Raw genomic sequence first — 21711 nt, 5'->3', positions numbered from 1 at the left:
AGGATAGTGGTGGGATGGATTTACTGTATATTGAGACTTACAGTCATTACCCAACCAGAAAAGAGCAATACAGCTATTAAAATACAAGTTGAAAACATTTCTGAAAGTTTTCTGTAAGTTATAGAGCAGAGTAATTTTAATCAGAAGGGAAAATTCCCAGGATTTGTCTGACAAATAGGTGACAGTTTTGGAAACAAACAAGAGGAAAACAGTGAATATTACTTCTAATTAGATGGCCTTTCTGTTTGCTGGCTGATTTGTGTATTAGCTACCAGTCAGGTGGACTACGCGTTACTTTTTTCATATGCAACCAATCGTGCAGGATGAGGATGAAGACCCTTTGATATAACTCTCAGGGTCATTAGAGTAAGCCTAAAAATTTGTGGAGGAGATTTGGGAGAAGCGCTGTTAGTATGCTGATGTGCAGGAAAAAATTGATGGTACGGAGTGTAATGGGAGAGGATAGTGGAGAGAGGTGGGGTAGCGTGAGTTGATCGGAGGCATTTCTGTGGCAGGAATTGCAGCAGACCTGGCATTGTTGCATTGAAGCATGAGACATCTGTAGGGTATAAGGCTTAATTTGGCAAATGAAAATCCCTTATTTTCACTTGTTTAATTGCATTAATATAGTTGTGTTATTCATATCTTGGACAAGTGGGAAATTTTTCATATATAAAAATCTAAGTTAGAGTAGATTTATTCATTTAGGTTTTCTTGCCTGTTTAAAGACGTATAACAGGCAGTGATGACTGAATGGTCAACAGGCCCAAGATAAATGTTGGGTAGCATGCTGTAGCACAGTCTTCCCATCCTATCAACTGACTGGGCATTAAAGTACCTCTATAAAATATGGTTTTCTTGTGTTTATCTGCAGAGTATTAATATTTTACTGACAGGAAAGAACAAAAAGTCTTTCAAATGTATTGAAGTAAACCTCCAAATATTCTAGAGCCATATGAGGTTTGAATGGAAAGCTCTACCTCAAACTCGCTGGTATTATTTGGCCTTTTCAGATTGGCCTCCCTTGCTACTAATTTAGTAGCATAAGAATATATTAACCCTACAAGAAAATATTACATGTATAATGCATCAACTAAAATAGAAATAAACAATGTGGACAGGTTTTGTTAAGTCTTTTGGTCTACTTGATATAAAAAACTGCATTATTTTCTGGTGTTCTTCTGTACTATAATTTGAATTCACAGATTTCATTATACAACTATTTTACTTTAAAAATGAAGCTCAGCATTTAGGAAATAAGAACGTACGTAAATGAAATAAGTTACAAACTTACACTTTTTTCAGTATTTGAGCTATTCCTCTATCCTACTTGTTCTCTTTATATTTAGAAGTGAAGTATGCACAGTTAGAGAAGTATTTCTTTTCTGGTTGTATTTTCTCCTTACTTGCTCAGTGTTGGATAATATAGGAGATGGTAGGATGTATTGTTCTTCCTGCATCTTTTACCACTCCAAGTGAATGTTCTAAAAAACCTTCCAGCTCTATAGAATTGATGGATATTGTACTTTTTACTCATACAAATAATTTATATCTGCTTGTTCTGTGAAAATTAGTGTTGCAAAAAGGTTTCTTGTGGAGATGGCAAGTGGGAAGATGATCCCAAATGTGTACTTGTAGGTGTTATGTTGGGAATTTCATAAGTGACAGTTTGTCTTGTTTCTCAGCCATATTATGTCTGAATATGGGAGGATGACAGATACCGAGCGTGACCAGATAGATCAAGATGCTCAGATATTTATGAGGACATGTGCAGATGCCATTCATCAGCTGAGAACAGAAGGTAAACTGAGCAACTTCTAAATAACTGATAACTTTCTTAGTTATTAGCTAAGGCTAATACGAGAATGAATGTTGCGTGGCATTGAGTTCTGGAATGCTTTTGTAAGGAGACTGGTAAAGTCTCATTCCTCTTTTGTTTCATCTTTATAATCCCATTGACTGAGTAGAACCATGACAGATTCTTTCAAGTAAATGAAAGGATAAGCCAGAGCATGGAATTTTATTTGTTCTTGTACACTAATTAACAAGTGTGGTGTGTTTTTGTTTTTAAATAAAAATGATAGTCTTACATATTTACTGTTCAGCGGTAATTTTGCACTATGCATAGAGGACTGAGCCTCTTCCTATGGTGCCCACCTGTAACATTTCACAGGGATACTCTTTCCAAGTTTGAGATATTTAAGTCACTGTGTGAAATGGAGTAACATCCATATCATTACATTCACTCTTCAAAAATTTTTAACAACTATGGATGTTTTCTTGAGCTGTTGAGTGTAGCTCTTATAATTTTGAACTCAAGTAAAAAACCAACCAAACAAACAAAACCCCAACAAAACAAATTAATATTTCTTAATATAATATTTTAATTGTAAATTTTCTGTAAATGTATATAATACACAATGTTTTACAAGTGTATCAAAATTTTAATTATGAGAAGAATTAACAATTTTGCTTATCTGAATGGGAATACCATAGCACAGGGTCCTGGTAGCGTAACATCAGGTTGACAGTTTGTCAATTATTTGTATGAAGTAATACTCTTCCAACACTGTTTCATGAAAGTTGAGGAAAGAAGTTCTGTTTTGCCATTTTCAGGTAGTCTTTTTGTATGTATGTATTTTAGCAGCATTGTAAAGATTTGCAGTTTTGGGATGCCATCTTGCAATGTTATTCAGAATCACTGAAAGTCATGGAGTAAGTCGTGGAAATTTCATAGTGTCAAAATAACAAATATTTAAATTGAAAGAGTGCTAGACACAATCCCAAAGACGTCCCCATAGTCTGTACTCTGGAGAACTTAAAATGTCAGGAGCTCAGCATGTTAAGTGAGTGAAGTCTCTAGACCCGTTCTGCAGTGCTTAGCTTGATGACATCTGTTCTTGTTTAGAAACTTCATGGAGATAACATGACTCAGCAGCATATATAAAAATAACAAGCATTGTGTGACACAAGTTGGTTTGAGGTTTTACTTTCTTGTAATAATTTACTTGTTTACAGAACCTATGCTTAAATGTAGCAATGTTGAAAATAGTTATGTGTAATATGTATAAAATGTTAGTAAGCTCTTGTGTATGAACTGAAAATGCAGACTTTTGTGCAATTCAATAACCAGTTAAAAGATCATGTTGTATCTATCTTCTGCATTTCAGCACACAAGGATGTCCAGTCTGCTCAGGTGAAGGAGCACAGAACAGCTGTCTTAGACTTCATTGAAGATTACTTAAAAAGTGTGTAGTGTTTCTTCTGCAGTAGTGAGTAGCTAAAAATGAATGAGAGTATTTTACAAGGAAGAAATTATGCTCTCCTAACCTAAGTTTTTTACTGATCTCTCAAACAGGAGTGTGTAAGCTGTATTCAGAACAAAGAGCCATCCGGGTTAAGCGAGTGATAGATAAGAAGAGACTGTGAGTAGTGAGCTCTCATTGTCAAAACATAGACAAAACAGATTAACCTGTGCCTTTCAGTTTGTATGACATTCAGCAAAATTGATTCTAAGGAGATTTTCCTAAATGGAAGTCTTTAGCTGGATGAGGAACTCTTACTATCAACAGATGCATTCCAGGGCTGTCCTGTACATCTCATGTGTAATGTTAATTCTTTAAATGGCAGAATACTGACACAACGTTGTGTGCTATTCTTATTTATACAGGATTAAAGCTCCAAGTTAGTAGAAAGTGGGAGAATAAACCTACTGGACATTTAAAAATATTTTGTTGTATTTGTGGATTTCCCATTAAGGAATATTTTATGTAAAATACTTTAGAATGAAATTTTACACATTGGTATTGTCTTATGTAATTTAGAATATCATCTGCTTTGGTGCAAGAAATATTCATTTCTCTCCTTCTCTCTCCCATTCTTCCACTTTGTTAGCCTTCCTTAGACCATTGTCTTGCTGCTAAAGCACAGTATTATGCTGTGAATGAATTCTCCTTCAGATAGCAAGGTTTCATGGCAGATAGAAAATTGCTCAACTTCAGACTCTTGTTTGTAACTTCTGAATTGAACCAAATTGCATCTTCTTCTGTCCTCATGCCTCAGACCGCTAACCTGGAGGTAGAAATGTGTGGGAGAAGTAGCTAAAGATGATGTGCTTGCAGGCTCTCTACCCCAAATGTCGAAAAACCATACCTGTGAGGGAGGTTTGTTTTGGTGTTTTTTTTATACTTGGTATATTTAGTCTACTATGTTGAAATTAGAGAGATGCTTTGAGAAGTCCATAAGTACATTTTACTCAGAGTGATTCAGCATGATTAAACACGATTGGATTCACTTATGTATGTCTTCCTGAGACAGAAATAGAAGTACAAATCAAATACAAGCAAACAAAACATGCCAGACCAGTTCTGAAATTTGGTAGATAGTAATGAGAGAAAAGATAGGAGTTGCAAAAATGCTGAAAGCCTATAACCTTGTGGAAAAAGGAACCATACAGAAACATACTGTGTGATACTCTTCGTGTGCAAAAACACCTAACCTTACTGGTATTATTCACTGTAAGGAATTTCAGAGAAAGTTAGCATGGTTTGTCTTCTATATAAAATTGGCTAATAAATATCAACTGCTTTGTTCTATTTTTATTATTGTTTCCATGTTAAATCCAAGGTCCAGGATTTCTCAGGTGACTAACCAGGCAAAACAAGTCAATCTGATTTGTACAGTGAAAAAGAGCTATGCCAGAAGTTAGGAGACCATTTAATTAATAGAGTAATAAGGCACTAAGAAATAGCCCAGAAGATGCAGCCCTTTTCTGTAATGCTGGACAGTACTTCCTTTCACTCTTCGGTAAGGACATAAGAATTGAAAACGAGATGTTGGCCAGGTGGGGTCTGTATGCATTGCAGATGTAATATAATGGCCTAATTATCATTTAAATTAAAAATTAATTTAAATAAATCACAGGGAATAAATCAATCTCTGTGATGACTTGAAGAAAACTCCTTTTTTCATGTGATTTGTCAGTTGATTTGTAATTTCCCCTATGAGTTCAGCAGACATTTTATGTGATAATATCTCCCATCACTTCAACTATTTCAAGTAGTGCTTTCCAGATGTTTTGTTCATTTTTAATTGAAAACTTCATAGATTATTATAGTATGGAAAATAAGGACAACAAATAATGAAGGAATACATTTATTTAGAAGTAAATTAATCCTAGTGCAGATCTTATATATGCTTATTAGACAGTTCTGAGATGTTTGCAGTAAAAATACACTTTATTTTGTTTACTTTTACATAGCTGAACATCCTAAGCTCTTCAGCAAGTGGCTGGAGTGTTACTGTTTTCTTACATAAGTTGCCCTTTTCAATGGCCTTATATTTTTTGTTTAATAAATTTTGCCAATTACTAGGGATGGTTCCCCAAAGTGAAATGCTGGGAAATAGAAACAGTCAGCTTTTACTAGAAATGTAGTTGGTTTGGATTTTCAGTTTGTACGTTTATTGGTACAAATTTATATTTCATTTCAAATATTTTTTCAATATAATTTCTTGTGAATTATGTCTGAAGTTACTAAAATCAGCTTGATTTGATTATATTTTGAATTAATGTTTTTATAGTATCAGAATTATAATTTGAATGGTATGGACACCCAGAGAAGTTTTTTGGTTTCTTCCTCGTTATTCAGCAAACCTGAGTGAGGAGAGATGAGAAATTCTTGCTGTGAAATGACCAGAAATCAGACTTGCAGAGTTTTATGAATGCATCCTGTTATTTTCTCCTTGTTTAAATAAAGTAGTCAGCCAGTGATGACTAATGCATGATACTGTTTTTGTCAGAATTTTCTGAGTTAGAATTTAGATGCAGTACAAAGGAGGAAAGCCACAAAATGCAACACCTTCTGTTGAGCAGCAGGAGAAGATTGTAGATCATAATGAGATTAACTGTTGATTACATTTGAGAGGGGAGGAAGTGATGAAGGTGGCACAGCAGGTGATGCAGCAGGTTATTTCTTGGTGCTTTTCTGTTGTTGTTCTTTAGCTTCTCCATCAGCATAATTGCTAAGCGTTCAGCCATCCACTACGTAGTTACAGAATTCATTGTAGACAACAGTAGACCATGAAGGTTTACCAGAAAAAACAGTATTTAGCCACTCATTTTAGACTTCATGGTGCCATGGTGAAAAATCCTTGACGAGTGCAGAAGTACTGACATGAGTACTGAATGTGCTTCTCATTTTCTGTTGGTCTTGTATTGAAATTTCATAGCAGGCACTTCGGTGGAATGTGTATCTGATCATTACATACAGTTTTGCTTTTCTTTGCTTCTAAATGGTCTGTTGTGTCTCTTGGCAGACAAGGTAAGGATTGCTCTCATCCTGGTTAAACTATTCCTTACAGCCAGTTAAATAAAATAAACTTGTTTCAGGAAAGATAACTTAAAATATAAAGTAAACTGTTAAATGATACTTGAAAAAATTAACTGGGTGAGATGGCTGTTTTTTAGTAAAAAAAATTCAGTGTGATATGATAGATTTTTTTTTGAAAGGAAGTTTAAGAAAATGCCTGGTTTTCATGCTGGGGCCTTCAAAATTCTTCTCAGCTCTGAATATGCGATGTGTATTGTTCAAGATTACGTGCATTCTTTGCTTTTGTAACAGTATTAACATGTTGCAATAACAGGTTGCAAGTTCATTTTGTATCTAGACTGGGAAATCTTCATTATGAAGTCTGCAAAAGCAGGTTGAAGTGTGATGAATTTAAGTAATCTGTGTTTTTTCTTAGTTTAGAGATGCAGTTGCACTCAAATTGCAGGCTCTTGTGCTTGTAGGTCCAAACTTGAACCTGAGCAGAGCAGTGTATCCAAATCAGCTCTTTCTCCTGAAAAATGTTCACAGAATTCTTCAGATGAGTCTGAAGAAAAACTTTCTGCAGAGGAAAATAAAGGTAAGAATAAAACAACTACAGGCCTATTCCTGTAATTTGCACTTTTCTGTTTTCTTCTTCCCTGAGTTGATTGGACTTTTGAGAAGCACACTGTGGGAGTGAGGAAGCAGTCTTAAGCTTTCTGATGTTCTTCCAAGCAGCTAAAAAAGTCTTGCTGGATTTCCTCATTCCCTCAATAAACTCTGTGTGAACTCTCCTTTTTATTTATTTTTTCACTATCTTTTCAGTTGTGAGATCTGCTTCATTTTCCAGATCCCTTTGACTGATGGCAAAGAATTGGAAAGTAGCTCAGTGACTTTGCAGTAGTTTTTAGATTTTAAGCACACAGACCTTGAGATAGGCACGTCTGCAGTAGCAACACAAAGGTAGAATATGCTCTTAAAGGGGTTTTTATGACTGGCCAGGCACAGCCTTGAATTTCTTTGCTGGAAGGGTTGCACCTTCTCTTTCAGTAGGCAGGAAATAGCCACAAGTCTAAAGCAGCATCTCTGTCCTCGCAGTCATTTCAACTGCCAGTATTGACAGAACTCAGTAATTTCTTAGTGGCTGCTTCTGAGGTTGTATAAGTAAGTCTCCTCTCAGACAATCTCAGGATGGCCCTTGGTCCATTCCTGGGTGTGCACACTTACAGAATTTTATTGCAGAGTGCCCTTCTGAGTGCTACTGCTGTGCAGGTAATTTCAGGTTTCATACCTGAAGAGAAATCTTGTTTCCACAATCCTGGAGCTGTTTTCCCTGGCTTGATTTGTCCTGCTGGTACTGTCTAGAGGAGTCTGAGGTACGGTGTGATTACAGCATGAAAGTTATGTTTGGAGGGAAACAGAAACTGCAGCAAACGAGGCATTGCATTAGGATAATGCTTCATCAGGATAGGGAAAAGTGCACCAAATGGCTGTACTACTCTGCTGATCTGTTGTTTCTTTTCTGTTTTTTATGAAGAGTGAAGTTTCTCTGAGGAGTGACTTGCAGGTCACACAAAGGGTGGGTTCATGTGAAGGATGGGTTCATGTGAAGGGTGTACTCCATTTCTGAATGAAGGCTCATTCATACTGAATTACCTCACAACATACAGTTTCTTTTTTGATATGGTATTGCTTATCTTTCTAACCAGCTTGTAGTGCAGCCCTATTGATACACATTGGGGTTTTTTTCTCCTCTCTGGAGGCTGAATTTACCATAAGAAGGTTTTGATCTGGTGTTATTTCTAGTGCTTAGTACATTTTTATAGTATGTCTTAAGAGATGCAGCACACAGGCATGTGGATGAGTTTCACCTTAACACGTTATCAGTATGTCACAGCTGTGAGTTCGTACCAACAGAAAAGGAACAGCACAGTAACAACTGCAGAGCTCAGTGCTTTCCTTGTTCTTGAACGTCTCCACAGCCTCTGAAAGCACCATGCAAAGCATCACTGCTCAGAAATCTGTGCCACACTGTGGGAAACAGTGTTCTGTGGTTGCTCTGGACACAGCAAACCACTGTGATAAACAGAAATTAAGCTTAGTTTATTACATGTTTTGCTTACTCCAGTTTTAGTTCTTACTAGTAGTTAAAGACAATGCTGACCAGTCTTAGAGGAAACTAGAAAAGTTGTATATCAACATAAATCTGCCTGAAATGGACTGTAAGTGCACACAGTGTGCTTTTTGTAGCTCCGGTTCATAGAAATCAGTCTTGTAGCTTCACTGGTAGGTCCATGGCAATAATGTGAATGAGGTGATTAATGGACAAACAGCTCTGTTCAAGTCTTACTGCCTTTGATTTTTCTACTTTTTAACAAGTAAATACACTGGGAAAATGTTTGTGTTCAGAAATAAGCCATTTCATCCTCAGGATATTGGTGGTTTAGAATGTTATGGTCGTTTGTATCTCTGAAATATTGGTCAGCAGAGTGCTTGGGTTCCTTGTTTAAATGTCTCAGCTGTAAAGACAGCTCTTCTGGGAGAGGTCGTGGTCCTGTCCTTAATTTTAAAATTATGATGAAAAGCTGGGTGTCCTCCTTGGAGTGCCAGGGCACCACTTGGGTTTTGTCTGGTGTTTTGACAGGTATAAACCAAAATGTGATACTTTTGAGACAAAGCACCTGCTTATATTGGGGTTATGCTGGGCATGCCTTTGTGGTAGGAGAATTGTCTCTCTGGAGATATGCTCTGCTGGCAGTATTTGTTTGCATATTACAAATCTGATGTTTCATGTATAGAAATAAAAGTAAATAATAAGTAGCTTTTGAACTGGTCCATTGTCTTAGCAGCTGTCTTCCCTCAGCATGGAGAAGGGCTTATCTTTATTATTATTTGATCTTCAGTTTGTATCTCCATTGTTAATTAACTACATCTATTTCAGCAAGTGAAACACAGTTAGCTCTTTTCTCTGTCTGGATTTTGCTGGATGAATTGTAGAAAAGCATTGATGTCAGCTCCATGAAAGCTGCAGAACACCTTTCAAAGTGACCAGAAACGTACCATGGTGACAGAATGCAGCTCTGGGGACACGTGTCATTCTCACTTACCTCTTGCTTGGGTATTTACTTATTAGCAATCACATTGGATACAGGTGCTGTTTTTTAACAGTGCTGACAGTGCCTGAAAGTAATTGGTTCCTCTGGGATAAAACAGGAATATAACTTATTTCTTAGCTCTGTAAACTAATTATCTTCTTTTCTTTGAATCCAATATATTTTGATATTTGTTTACCTAATCAATATTTTTAAATGATAAGTTTTGAGTCTCTGTGAAATAGATTGAAAATACTGATGATGCCCAGTGGAAAACATCAGGTTGAATCCTTTCTGTACAATGTTTAGAAATGTTCTTGGTTTTTTTTTCCTTATTACTTGTAAGAAAGAACATTTTATTTAGAGACCATATCCTTCATTTGTAACATTCTTACTGTACCAAACCATCCTGGTTTGGTTTTCGGGAATCAGAATGTCCAGCAATGCTCTCTTACAAAATGTATTTTTCAAAAGTTTTTGCAAATATTCTGATGAAGGATTAAAGGGGAAAATTTCTTCTTATAATACTTTCAACATATTTTACATAAATAGGACTGCTTCTCGAGAGAGCTAGTGATCTGAATGATAATCAGTACTGCTTATGCAATAGAAAAAGAAGTATTATACGTTTAAAAACCCATAGCAAAACGAATGACAGGACTTGTAAATGCTTTAAAAACAAACAAAACCCAGGAAAACCAATGACCCCCTCCCCCCCCAAAAGCAGGAGAACAAGTAGAATAAATAGAAAGCCTGAAAGCTATAAAGAAGTGAAAACTAAACCTGACTGTATTTTAATTTGCAATTTACAACTGATAAGTTAAAGCAAGTTCAAATTTGAATTCATTTGCGTTTGGTACAAATCTCTGTTTTTTGGGTTTGTAAAAATGCCTCTGAGGGGAAGGAGGCCTTCTCAAGGTTGCAATATTACTGTCAGTTTAAACCAATGTTAGAGCAGCTTCAGAAGCAGTAGGTTCCTGCTGTAAAGTTCCTTTTTGTTCCCATTCTAACTTCCTTGTCTATAATTAGAGGTATATAATTAAGCCTAAAAATAAATCTTCTAGAAGGGAATATCCTAGAAATAGCCATTGAAGATGTTTTATGCCCAACTCCTGCTAAGATTTATGCAGATGATTAGCTTTAATCAAAGGGAAAGTGCTGGTGAAATCAGTGGAGCAGCTCTGATGTGTAGGGGTTATTTTGTGGGTTCAGAACTGATTCTGTTACATGGAGGAAGGCCCCTTGCCCAGAGTGCTGTGGGATTTGCCCTGTGAAATGCAGTCTTAACAGTATGTGGAAGCCAGATTTCTCTCGTCAACTAAGCTCAAAATGTCTTTGAGATTCTGTTTTTATATTTGAAGAATGAGGAGCTGGTGGTTCTATCAAATCTTACTGGAATATAGTAGCTCTGCACATAGGCTGTCATTTTGAAAACTGTTTTACAATCATAGAATGGCTTAGGTTGGAGGAGACCTTGAAGATCATCCAGTTCCAATTCCCTGCTGTGGGCAGGGACTCCCTGGTTTTGTTCTGCATTCAGATGCTATGGTATATTCTGCCCTATTAAGTCTCAGTCCATTGTGAGTTGTTTTACATCTCTTAGCGTCAGTATTTTATTCCAACTCCTCATAGTCCAGAAATTCTCATGTATGTGTGCACCTCTGCCCTAGTTTAAAAGTTAGAGGCCATTGGTGTAATTTTGTGCTATAACTGTATGCTCAATTTCAGATAATGAGAAATGCTATCTGATGGTTTTATCAGAGCTCAGAAATAATGAAAAATGCCTATTGCTTCACTGCTCGCTGTCCTGCATTGTCTCAAACTGTGGTTGTTCTGTTACAGACAGGAATCTGCCCGACGCTCAGTCTAACCTTGGGCTATGGGGGGATGGTAAAGGTGAAGATGAGCTGTCACCTGAAGAAATACAAATGGCAAGTATGCATTTAGTCTCATTGTCCATTTTGTTGTGCTTCCTGCTGTGTTCATGTGTGCTAAGAAAGTTCAGAGTTATGCAAGTTCGTTTACAGCTTTCATGTGATGCAGAGCCATGACACAATATACGTCTTGTACACAGATTCCTGGTTCTTCTAGTAGCCATTAAGACTTAAAATTGCTATGAAATATTTTCATGACACCATGCTATTTTCATGGAATCATAGGATCACCAAGATTGGAAAACATCCAAGGTCATCCAGTCCAACTGTCCACCTGCTTCCAATATTTTCCCACTAACCACGTCCCTTAGTACCACATCTCCATGTTTCTTGAACACCTCTAGGGATGGTGACTCCACCACCTCCCTGGGCAGCCTGTTCCAGCACCTGACCACTCTTTTGGAGAGGAAGATTTTTCCTAATAGCCAACCTGAACCTCCTCTGGTGCATTGTGAAGCCATTCCCTCTGGTACTATTGCTAGTTATGTGGGAGAAGAGGCTAACCCCTTCCTCAGCATAACCTCCCTTCAGGTGATTATAGAAAATGATAAGGTCTCCCTTGCACCTCCTCTTCTCCAGACTGAACAATCCCAGCTGCCTCAGCCTCTTCTCATAAGATTTGTGCTCCAGACTCCTCCTCACAGCTTTGTTGCCCTTCTTTGACCATTCTCCAGGACCTCGATGTCTTTCTTGTAGTGAGGAGCCCAAAAATGAATATAAACTCAAGGTGAGGCATCACCAGAGCGAAATACATGGAGGTGATCAGCTCACAGATCCAATTAGAAGTGTCCTTTGAAATAAAAAATGTTTTAGAAATTAGAAGTTTTATTTGCTTTCTTAGGAAACAGTAGAAGTCAAAGCAACATCAGGAATGAGCAGTAAAGGTTTTGTGAGTAGATCTTTTTACTTAGGCTACTTCTGGAAGACAAATAGTTATTTTTTATTCCTCTTTGTTAGGTTTATCAGAGTGACTTTATTAGAAAGAATAGCTATAAGCCTTCCATCGCAACAGAATCTCATTGACTTTGCCTTTTCTGCATATCTCTCATTATCAGCTGTTTTATGCATGGGTTTAATCCATTTCTGTTTGTGACTGATAGGCTACAACATCCAACATACAAGTGATTGCTGGCAGCCTGTCTTACTTTTTGACATTCCTGTAATTGTAATGCATGCATTGCATTGTTTCTATACAGAAGCAAAGCTTCTTTATAAATAGCCTGTGGGTGAACAGTTTTCAAAATGGTGAGCTGCAGTGCAGGGTTGCTGCAGTATGAAAACCTGAAGCTCCCTTGGCAGTGACTGGGATGTTGCCAAGCAGAATTGTGCATCACTTCCCATCACGGATGAGTAAGTCGCATGAAATTATGGTTTATCAAAGAGAGCAGGTTGCTTTTGATGCTATCACATTGTATTTGAGAACATGTTTGAAATCAGAAGGTTTAGTCCTGCTTTCTGTTTTCTTTCTGAGCAGGATTCGTTGGATATAGCTGTTGTTCTGTGCTTGTGCACAGTGTTATTAGCCTCCAAGGGATCAGGAGGAAAAGCATCAGAAGCACCAGCTCTGAAAGGGCATAACTAAAAACTGACTACTGAGTGTGCTGGATTGCTTTTTTTAGGCTTCTCTGTAGTAAGTTTTAAATGTGTTACATCTCTTGCCGTGGTTCTTCAGGAATGAATGCATTTCTTTTTTATGGAATCCATTTATACTTTTTAGAGTAAAGCCTCAGATACTTCACGACTTACGAGAGTTTCCTGAGCCTGTGAGTTTCTTCTGTTATCTCATGAAGAAAAATTAAGCATCTTCAAATGCTGATTTTTTTGCCCATCTAAGATTTATTTTTCCTCTGGAATAAGTTGTCTTTATTGACATGTGTAGTAGAATGATCCGAATCTGAAGTAAGACAAAAAACATATTGGTAGTTTAATACTCTGAAGGATTTCCAGACTCCTGAATCTCCAGTCCTGAGATGCTTATTGTGAGGCATTTGTCTGGCTGCTCCTGGGGGAGAGCCATGAGACAAAGTATCCATTATTATTCTTGTCCTTTTAGACCTCTCTCATGCTTTTATTATTATTATTATATATTCTAAAAAAAATTGTAGTTTCTGTGATTTTTCTAGCACTCTTTGAAGCAATACAGGCTTGCTTTCTACCTCTGCTAAAAATTACAAGCATTACCAACATACTTCCATATCATATCTTTGAAGGAAGTATGTTTATTATGATATAAAAAAGGAGTCTGGGTTCACGGTAGTGTTAATGGACACATTTGCTTTTTCCTCACCAGTTAGTTGCCATGTAGGAAGTGAGCTGCTTGTTTCTGCTTATAGCAAATGACCCCAGCAAAGGTAGTTTCTTGTCAGGTCATTCTTTATGGTTGGATTGCATTGCACTGCATACACTGGGATTGTTGAGCTGGAAATTGAAAGTTTTATCTAACATATGTTTGCACAGTAGGTTTTCCAGGGTAAACTTTGCTACTCATGTGTTGATGCTGAGAGCTGAGTGCAAGCCATTGATCTGTTCCATGGACCTCCAGTGTTTGCTGATATATATATTTTTTTCTTTTAATTATTTTTAAAATTTTGTAGGGTTAAAGAACACTGTTACTGATAGAGGCTATGGATGTGTGCTGTGACAGCTCCACAGCAACACTGCCTTCAGTGCCTTTCCAAGGGAAGTTATAGCTGGGAGTTGGACTTAATTACTAGAAGTTGGGTACTGTGTAATGGACTTCAATGTCACTGAAGCCATATTCTAATTTTCATGATAGTTTAGATCCAAGATATAAATACTGGTGTAACTTAGAAATAATTCAGGTGCTTCAAAGTAATATGAAATGCTTACTGATAAATTGGGCTTTCAGTGCAGGAGTTAGAAGTCTTTACAAACACTTAATGAACCATCCCAGCTTCAGGAATTTGTGATTTCTACTTCCTAATGTTTGATTTGTGAAGAGTGGACCAATTCAAGTTACTAAAAAGCAGTCCTCAGGAGAGGGCAGGTTATGGTGTAAAACCTGCTGTGTGGTTTCAAATTGGAACACGTTGTGTCAAATTATACCTTAAAAAAAAATAAAATCCCAGTTGTGGCTCCATGGGCTTTCCTGCAGGTAAAAGAACAAAATAAAGCCCATTTGGATGATTACAGCAGGAGTTTATGTCATTATTTTAACCTGAGCAGACGTCTCTACATCACTCAAAGCAGTGGCAAGCTGTTGTATGATTTGCACAGTAAGTTTCAGTTTATAACTGAGCACCTGAATGTTCTCATAGTGGTTATGAGCAGGTGTCTCATGGCTGTGAAGAGTGGAAAAAAATCTGTTTCTGCTGTTCGAGCGAAATTATATAATTTTCTCTGATTTCTTATCTTGGCTTTTGTCCTAAGTTCAGGTATAGCACACTGAATGATTTATTTCAAGGGATGACAAAAGACCTGTAATTATTCCTGCCAGACATTAGGTTTCAGGGAATATCTGAAGCCGTTGGTCACTTCCTGCCATGCTTTGGTAACAGTATTTCACTGTTATCAAGGAGGCTACTTTAGTAAGCTGTATGTCACAGAGAGCTGTGATTGCTGGAGTTGGTTGTATGTCTCCATCATTTAACCCCTCTGGGGACACACTGGTGGCTGGTGGTGTGTTCTGTGCTCTTTTATTCGCTTGCCCGTTTTACCAGATCCTGCTACTGAGCCATTTGGTTTGTCTGCCACGATTTCAAATAGCAAAGACTATTGGGCAGTTTAAAAAGCAGTTCATGCCAGTGGAAGATTTTATCAAAGGTTGTTTGCTTTTTTTGTTTTGTTTTGTTTTTAATAGAACTTTCTTAATTGGATCTGTGCTGTTTGTAAGGGGTTAAAAGCATTCATTCTTTCTTTAACATTCACCTTCTGAATTAGTTATTATCTCAGTTTTGCTCAGGGATATTTTGGGGATATTTTGATGCTGAATATGTGTGCAGAAATACTTATTTCTTACAGAAATCAGGAAAACAATTACAGCTTATTGGCTCTGCTCCATCCCTCCATGTCCATGCAGTCGACTCAGTGCTAACCTGCATGGATTTGTTCACTGCTTTGTTCTGAGGTGGCTCCCTTAAAATCTGAGACACATCAGAGTGAACATAAAGGAGTTCAGTGACAGAAAACTTCTAACCATGTGCTGTGTATTGGTTGATTATGGTTTAACAAATGCTCTGTAGGCAGACACTGCAGCTTAGCTCCCAGTATCCACACTGCCTTGGTTCAGTTGTGCCAGGCAGCTGCTGTGGTGGGCGTCATTTTACTAATTCAGCAGTTCAGCAGCATCATCTGGTTCTCTTGCAAGCTGAAGTGTTGGGCATTAGCTCTAACGTTGAGCAGGACCTACTGCACACACTGCAGACCCAGTCTGACTTGTGAGCAGGGCTGCATTGCTGACAACACACTGCTGTGTCCCAGAAAGGACATCCAGACCAGGGTATCCTCTTCTCAGCCACCTTGCTATGCTGATTCTGTTAATGAAATTGGAACTTGATTGAATTACACCAAAATCCCAAAGCTAGTTCAAACTAAGTAGATTAATAGCAGTAGAATTGGGCTTGCTGTCTTACATAGATCCAGTGTCAAATTCTTTGGGATTTTAATCCTGTTTTCTGGTATTGGGGCTGCTGTGTTCCACTCAGGATGTGGAAGTGAAGCTTCTTAGAGTGCATACTAGGCAAGAATTTCAGGTGAGGTCTGTCCTGCATCTTGCTTCTGTATAACCAGAGAGACTGGTCTGTCTTAGTTTGTGAGAAATGTACAAAGACCTGGGAGTCCTCGCTGTTCCTGAGGCTCTGGCCATGTAGAATGAATTGGCAGAACACCTCGATTCACCCCCACCCCCCCTCCCAAACTGGGCAGGTGACCTCTTCCACAGGAAGCATCCTGCTGTTCCTGATGGCAGGAACCTGTGGCAGGAGCAGGCTGCAGGAAGCTCTGAAGGCGTATTGCTGTATCCTGTGCCTGCATAAGAGGCAGCAGCACAGCTCCTCTGTGGCTTGAACAGCTCTGCTGGAAGGGCTGCAGGACCAAATTCATGTAGGCACCTGGAGAACTCCACCTCACAGTGCCCTGTCTTAAAAGCACTGTCCTTACAATGCTGTTTCCGACTAACTCCACTATGTCACATTAAGTGTCTCAGCTGTATTCTAACAGTGTGTATTTTGTTGCAGCAGATTGTGTCATTGTACTTGTTCCATAATGAATCCCAATTGATCTGACAGTGAAGTACATCAGGAAAATCAAAGCTTGTTTTCCTGCATAAAGTCTACTTAGCGTGGCATTTTTCAAATACAAGCATGAGAGTGTATTTAAATGTTTCATTTATTACTTGGGAGTTTTAAATGAGAGAGATTGGCTGGGATAACTGAAGTGAGGGCAAAGCATTTGTAAAGTATGAAGTATCAGATGGCAAAATGCTTCATAGTGTAGTGAAATCTAAAAGCTGTAATTTCATGCCATGAGTAGTACGTGAGTGAGGTGAATGATGGTGTAAAGACAGAGCACCACATGCTATGAAAGCTTTCCCTACTCAAACGACTAAAATAAAAAAGACAAGTTTAAGGCAGTACATTTTCCTCAGTGCAGAACTCTTGTGCCAACTGCAGGTTAATTTTGGGTCTGGCTCATAACAGTAAGAAGCATTACAGTGCTTGATGACGGATGTGCAGGCATATATTGGTCACTTAGGCTGATGGTGGTAATTCTGGAAGAGCTTTGTGAAGAAAGGGGAAGGGTGGGTGGGTGGGGATGGGGCTGGAGAAAGTTCATTGAGTCCAGGCGTGTGAACTCTGAGACTGACTGCTTCCTTTCTTCCAGTTTGAACAGGAGAACCAGAGGCTGGTTGGTGAAATGAATAACCTGTTTGATGAAGTCAGGTATGGTTTTCTGTTCCTTGGACAGATAACTACTGTAACCAGGATAACATCCATGCACTGTGACTGCTGTGGGACACTGTGCTGCAGGGGCTTACCTACCTGTATGGATTTACATGTCCTGTTCTCTCACAGTGTGAAGACAGGTTCCAAATATACATTAAAGTTACTCAAAATAGTGCTGGTTAAATGTGGAAGGTTTACATTCTCTCTCAGCTAAGTTGTAAAAGAGTGAGCTGTCTGTTGCAGATCCAGTGCTAGGGGAGGTGCTTATCGGATGGAGAATCTAAACCTGAGGCAGGGAGAAATTCTCGTGTGAGCTTCTAACGGAGTATTTCTTTTCTTTGCCAAGGCAAATTGAAGGAAAAGTGGTAGAAATTTCCAGATTGCAAGAGATATTCACTGAGAAAGTCTTGCAACAGGTTAGTAAAACTTGATGTTACTGTAGCAAATACTGCTTTAAGGTTTTCCTGGGTGTATTTTGCTCTTGGTTCTATGCAAGATTTAAACACAAGATTAATGATTTTTTGACATAACTGTGAAGGGAAAGGTTTTTTTAGGGTTTTCTTTTTAAACCAAAATCCAGAATGGTAACCACTACTGTTACATGCTGGTGCATACTGGAAATGGAAAATGCAAAGTCTTGGACTGATCTCTCTGAAAATTAGTGTTCTGTCGGGTGTGTTATGTAACAGCAGATTTCTGTCAGTTCCAGAGGAACTGTCAAAAATGAGACAGCTTAGATTTGATTGTAGGTAAGCAGGGGACTTTCTATTGATCTTGGTGGCCTCAGCTCAGACTCATAAAGACACAGATGATTAAAAAATTACAGCTTAATTACTTCTGTGCCTTTGCTTCGCTGAAGGCAGTATAAATGAAGCTGCAATGTTAATAAGATCAGATTTTATTTTATTTTTGAGTTCTTTCCAGACCCTTACTGGTGTTTTTGGTTTTTTTCTTTCTAAGCTTTGTCAGTGTTTCTTATTTTTATTATTCTTAACAGGAAACTGATATTGACAATATCCATCAATTAGTTGTGGGCGCAACAGAGAATATCAAGGAAGGCAATGAAGACATAAGAGAGGTGATGTCTCTAAACAATGTTTCTAAAATTGACTTCTTTCTCCTACAGTTCAGTTTTGCCCAAGTGTTACTCCAACAAGCTGTGCACACAGCACGTTTAGTGTGTATTGTGGTACTGGGATGGGATTTTTTGAAAAGCTGTGAAGAAACGTAGCTGACTTAGTTTGTGCTGCTTGCCTTGCTAACCATGACTGAGTAACTGTATGGGACAGCTGAAATCCACTTCGTGTTACCCTGTTTTGAAACAAACATCTCCCTGCGTGCATTCAGGCACCTCTGAAGTTTGTGTCCTTTTGTTGGTTTTGTTTTCCAGTTTCTTTAGCTTAAAAAAAAAAAAAAAAACACACGTTTTTTGGGCCTAAAAGACAGTACTGGGACTGTTGAAACTGGAGTTCAATGTTAAGCTTTATCAGAAGTCTCCTTACCATGCTGACCACATCTCGCATGTGCCCAGTAAACAACTCTGTCCCATTGTCCTACTGATGAGAATGAGATGATGATTTATTCAGGAACTGGGACTTCAGTAACAACAGTTCCTAAATTGGGCTCTGGAGTAAATAGCTCAGTTTCCTGTCCCTTTTCTTTATTTTCCCTCTCATGAAAGTACACAGAATATGTAGTTAAAGAATGCATTACCTACTACTCAGCTGGTCAGAAGCATGCATCAAAAAGATATTGGCAAGCATGACTTAGCTACTTAAAACTTCTGTCTCGGGAACTTGTTTCCACATTTCTTAGCTTCTTCAAGCAGTTTCTTCCACTTCTTCTAGTATCCTTTTCAGTGGCTGTCCACAAGGTGTGGTGGTATGGCACATGGTGGGGAAGATGGGAGGGATTTTTTAGTTGTGGTGGTGTTTTTATTTTCTTTTTCAAAACTAAAATCAATAGATATACTAATGTTTAGCATACAGTTACTGTGCCATTAAATTGTGATTAAATACCTGACTTCAGGTAGGGCACTTGAAGGGTACAGAGATGGCAATGGATTGTCCCAGTGTTTATGGTCAAAGATTGGTATTTACAGCATAGCATCGACTTGGTTCTGCCTACAAAAATAAGTTTCTCAAACTACACTGAGAAACAGTAGAGAAAGGTCATATACAAAACACTTCTATTACTGTTTTGTCCACATGAAAAATTCTGTACTGTGCAAAAATCAGAAAACAGAAAACAGGTCCCTATGATCTGCCAGCCTAAATTTTTGGAAGGAAAACTCTAGGAAAAATTTGCTCTATCTTGTTTAGTTGATCTTCGCCCTGCTTGTTCTGAGACCAAAACCCAGCCTTTACAAACAGCTGCTCTCAGACTTTCGTGTTAGGCATTTGTTTGTTTTTTCAATTGAAGAATTCATTAGAGAATTTCACTTTCAGAACTTAAAATTAACCTCTAAGTGTGTACATTTTGATTTAGTTCTTTGTTTTGGCTGTATTTCTATTGTGTGCAATCTGAATGTTGTTGTTTTTTTCTTTTTGAATCACCATCTTTAAGACTCAGAGAGAAACAGTGTGATAAACTTAGAGAAGTATAACCAACCTGAATGTTACCCACCTGAAATCAATGGCAAGCTTTGTTCTTGCAGTACACACTGAAACCACTGACAGTCATCTTGGGCTGCCTTTGTGGAAATATGTACTGTACCTTTACCAGTGATGGTAACCAAGATAACCTTTTTCTCACAGGCAATCAAAAACAACGCTGGATTTAGAGTATGGATCCTTTTTTTCCTGGTGATGTGTTCATTCTCTTTGCTTTTCCTGGACTGGTATGATAATTAATTAAAAATACCATGTTGTCTACATGCTTGGTAAAATCTCATGGCTCTTTTTTTCTTCTGTTGAATGGAGTATAGGATATACCTGTATATTTTATGCATTTTTTTCATACTGCTATGATGGAAATATTTTCTAACAGCTAAGCACAACCATATGTCCCTTAAGGCAGAGAGAGGGTAGCATTCATTTTAAATCCCTTTATCAGATCTGAAACCACACTTAATCCTGCACACTTAAACCTCTGAAAGAACTCCTAAGAAAGCTGCAAGCTGGAGCACAGCTAAAGGGAAAATTAAAAAAAAAAAAAAAAGAAAAGAAAAAAATTCTACCATTGTCAGAGTCAACCCACATCTCTGATGCTTTAAATCCAGCTCCCAGTGCACAGAACAGATCGAGAGAATTGTTGCTGTGTGCAAAAGCATCTACACTGTCTCAGGCTTTTATTTAATCATACTACTTGAGTACACAGTGATCATTTTGCAGATGTATTATGACCTCTGCTTCTAATCCTTGGAAACTGTTTTGTCATGTTGATTTAATAATAATTTTAAAAATCAGCTACAGAGCTTTACTGTGGGGTGCGAAGAGAAAAAGCAATGCAGCCAACCAGACTGCTGAAAACAGATGGTCTGAGTGCTGGAACAAAGCCAAAGGATAGACAATATTAAAGCCAAACCCTTCGAAGTACTGAACTTGGGAGCAATTTGTTAACTAAAGAAAGTCCCCAAACCAACTGTAGATAAGAATCAGTAAACTTCATCCTGTTAAATCAGAGGAAAAACTCCTTTGGCTCTTGAATGCAGAGCAGTCACTGTCTCTTAGATTGTACAGCTCCATGTTTTGTGATGTTTGTTGTCATGAGAGAAGTAAGGTTTCTTATCAGTACTTATGCATTAAAGCTGTTCTTAGTGTGCTAAATTTAAAAGGAGGAGGATGTACTGTGGATCATTTCTATGTAGGACAGTCCTGGGGAAGAAAACTTTCCCTCTTGTAACATCTGAATGGCTTCTGTAACTGCAGTGATCAACAACTGTTTGTTAACTCTCTTCTGACATGCATATCCAACTTACAGGCATACGCAATGAGCAAATCATGCTTTACAGAGTGAAAATGTCAAAAGTTACATTCAATAAAGTATAAGCCTACTGGAAAATGCAACTGGGGTAATTTTGAAAATCTGAACATAAGTCTGTAGTTTTTAAATGCAAAGTAACATTTGGCACATAACTTAATGCTTTTAAGCATTCCACCTACAATTACTTAAAAATCCCTTTATGAGTACTACTGTGTAATTCATACATCATATCAAATTAGGTAATAATGGTTCTTTTTACTGTACTGCTGAAAGAAAGGCTGTTGATAATGTGATTCTACTGAAGAAAAATAAAAGCAGAGCTGACGATGTTCTACTCTGCATCCTGATGTTTTTCCTTCATTTTTGTGTAGTCTCTATCAAGGGAACTTCTTGACATGTCCACTAGAAGCTGTTGCATTTAATAAAATGAAAAAGAAAGGGTATCTGCTTACCCACGTACTTCACATCCTTGTCTGTTAAATTAATGATGCCTTCTTTTGTAATGCATTTAAGGTTTATAATAAAAATGAAAACATGGTTTCACACAAAG

At 37.9% G+C, this 21711-nt stretch overlaps 1 protein-coding gene across 2 annotated transcripts in view; it reads left to right on the top strand.

Moving 5' to 3' along the window:
• STX18 (syntaxin 18) overlaps positions 1-21710 on the top strand; it is a 140146-nt gene extending 118436 nt beyond the window's left edge. For both annotated transcript variants that reach the window (XM_042870860.1, XM_042870859.1), the window contains 9 exons: positions 1686-1801; positions 3171-3248; positions 3359-3425; positions 6791-6906; positions 11243-11331; positions 17176-17234; positions 17584-17653; positions 18235-18315; positions 19994-21710. In XM_042870860.1, coding sequence (XP_042726794.1) covers positions 1686-1801; positions 3171-3248; positions 3359-3425; positions 6791-6906; positions 11243-11331; positions 17176-17234; positions 17584-17653; positions 18235-18315; positions 19994-20089 — 772 coding nt within the window. In that variant the 3' untranslated portion in view covers positions 20090-21710. The remainder of the gene's footprint in view (positions 1-1685; positions 1802-3170; positions 3249-3358; positions 3426-6790; positions 6907-11242; positions 11332-17175; positions 17235-17583; positions 17654-18234; positions 18316-19993) is intronic.
• Position 21711: the final 1 nt, after the last annotated feature.

Source organism: Lagopus leucura, unplaced genomic scaffold, assembly GCF_019238085.1.
Source record: "Lagopus leucura isolate 7727_CA_CO unplaced genomic scaffold, USGS_WTPT01 Super-Scaffold_100004, whole genome shotgun sequence".
NCBI lineage: Eukaryota > Metazoa > Chordata > Aves > Galliformes > Phasianidae > Lagopus > Lagopus leucura.
Note: the sequence above shows the minus strand (reverse complement) of the source record. Positions and strands in the feature narration are given on the sequence as shown.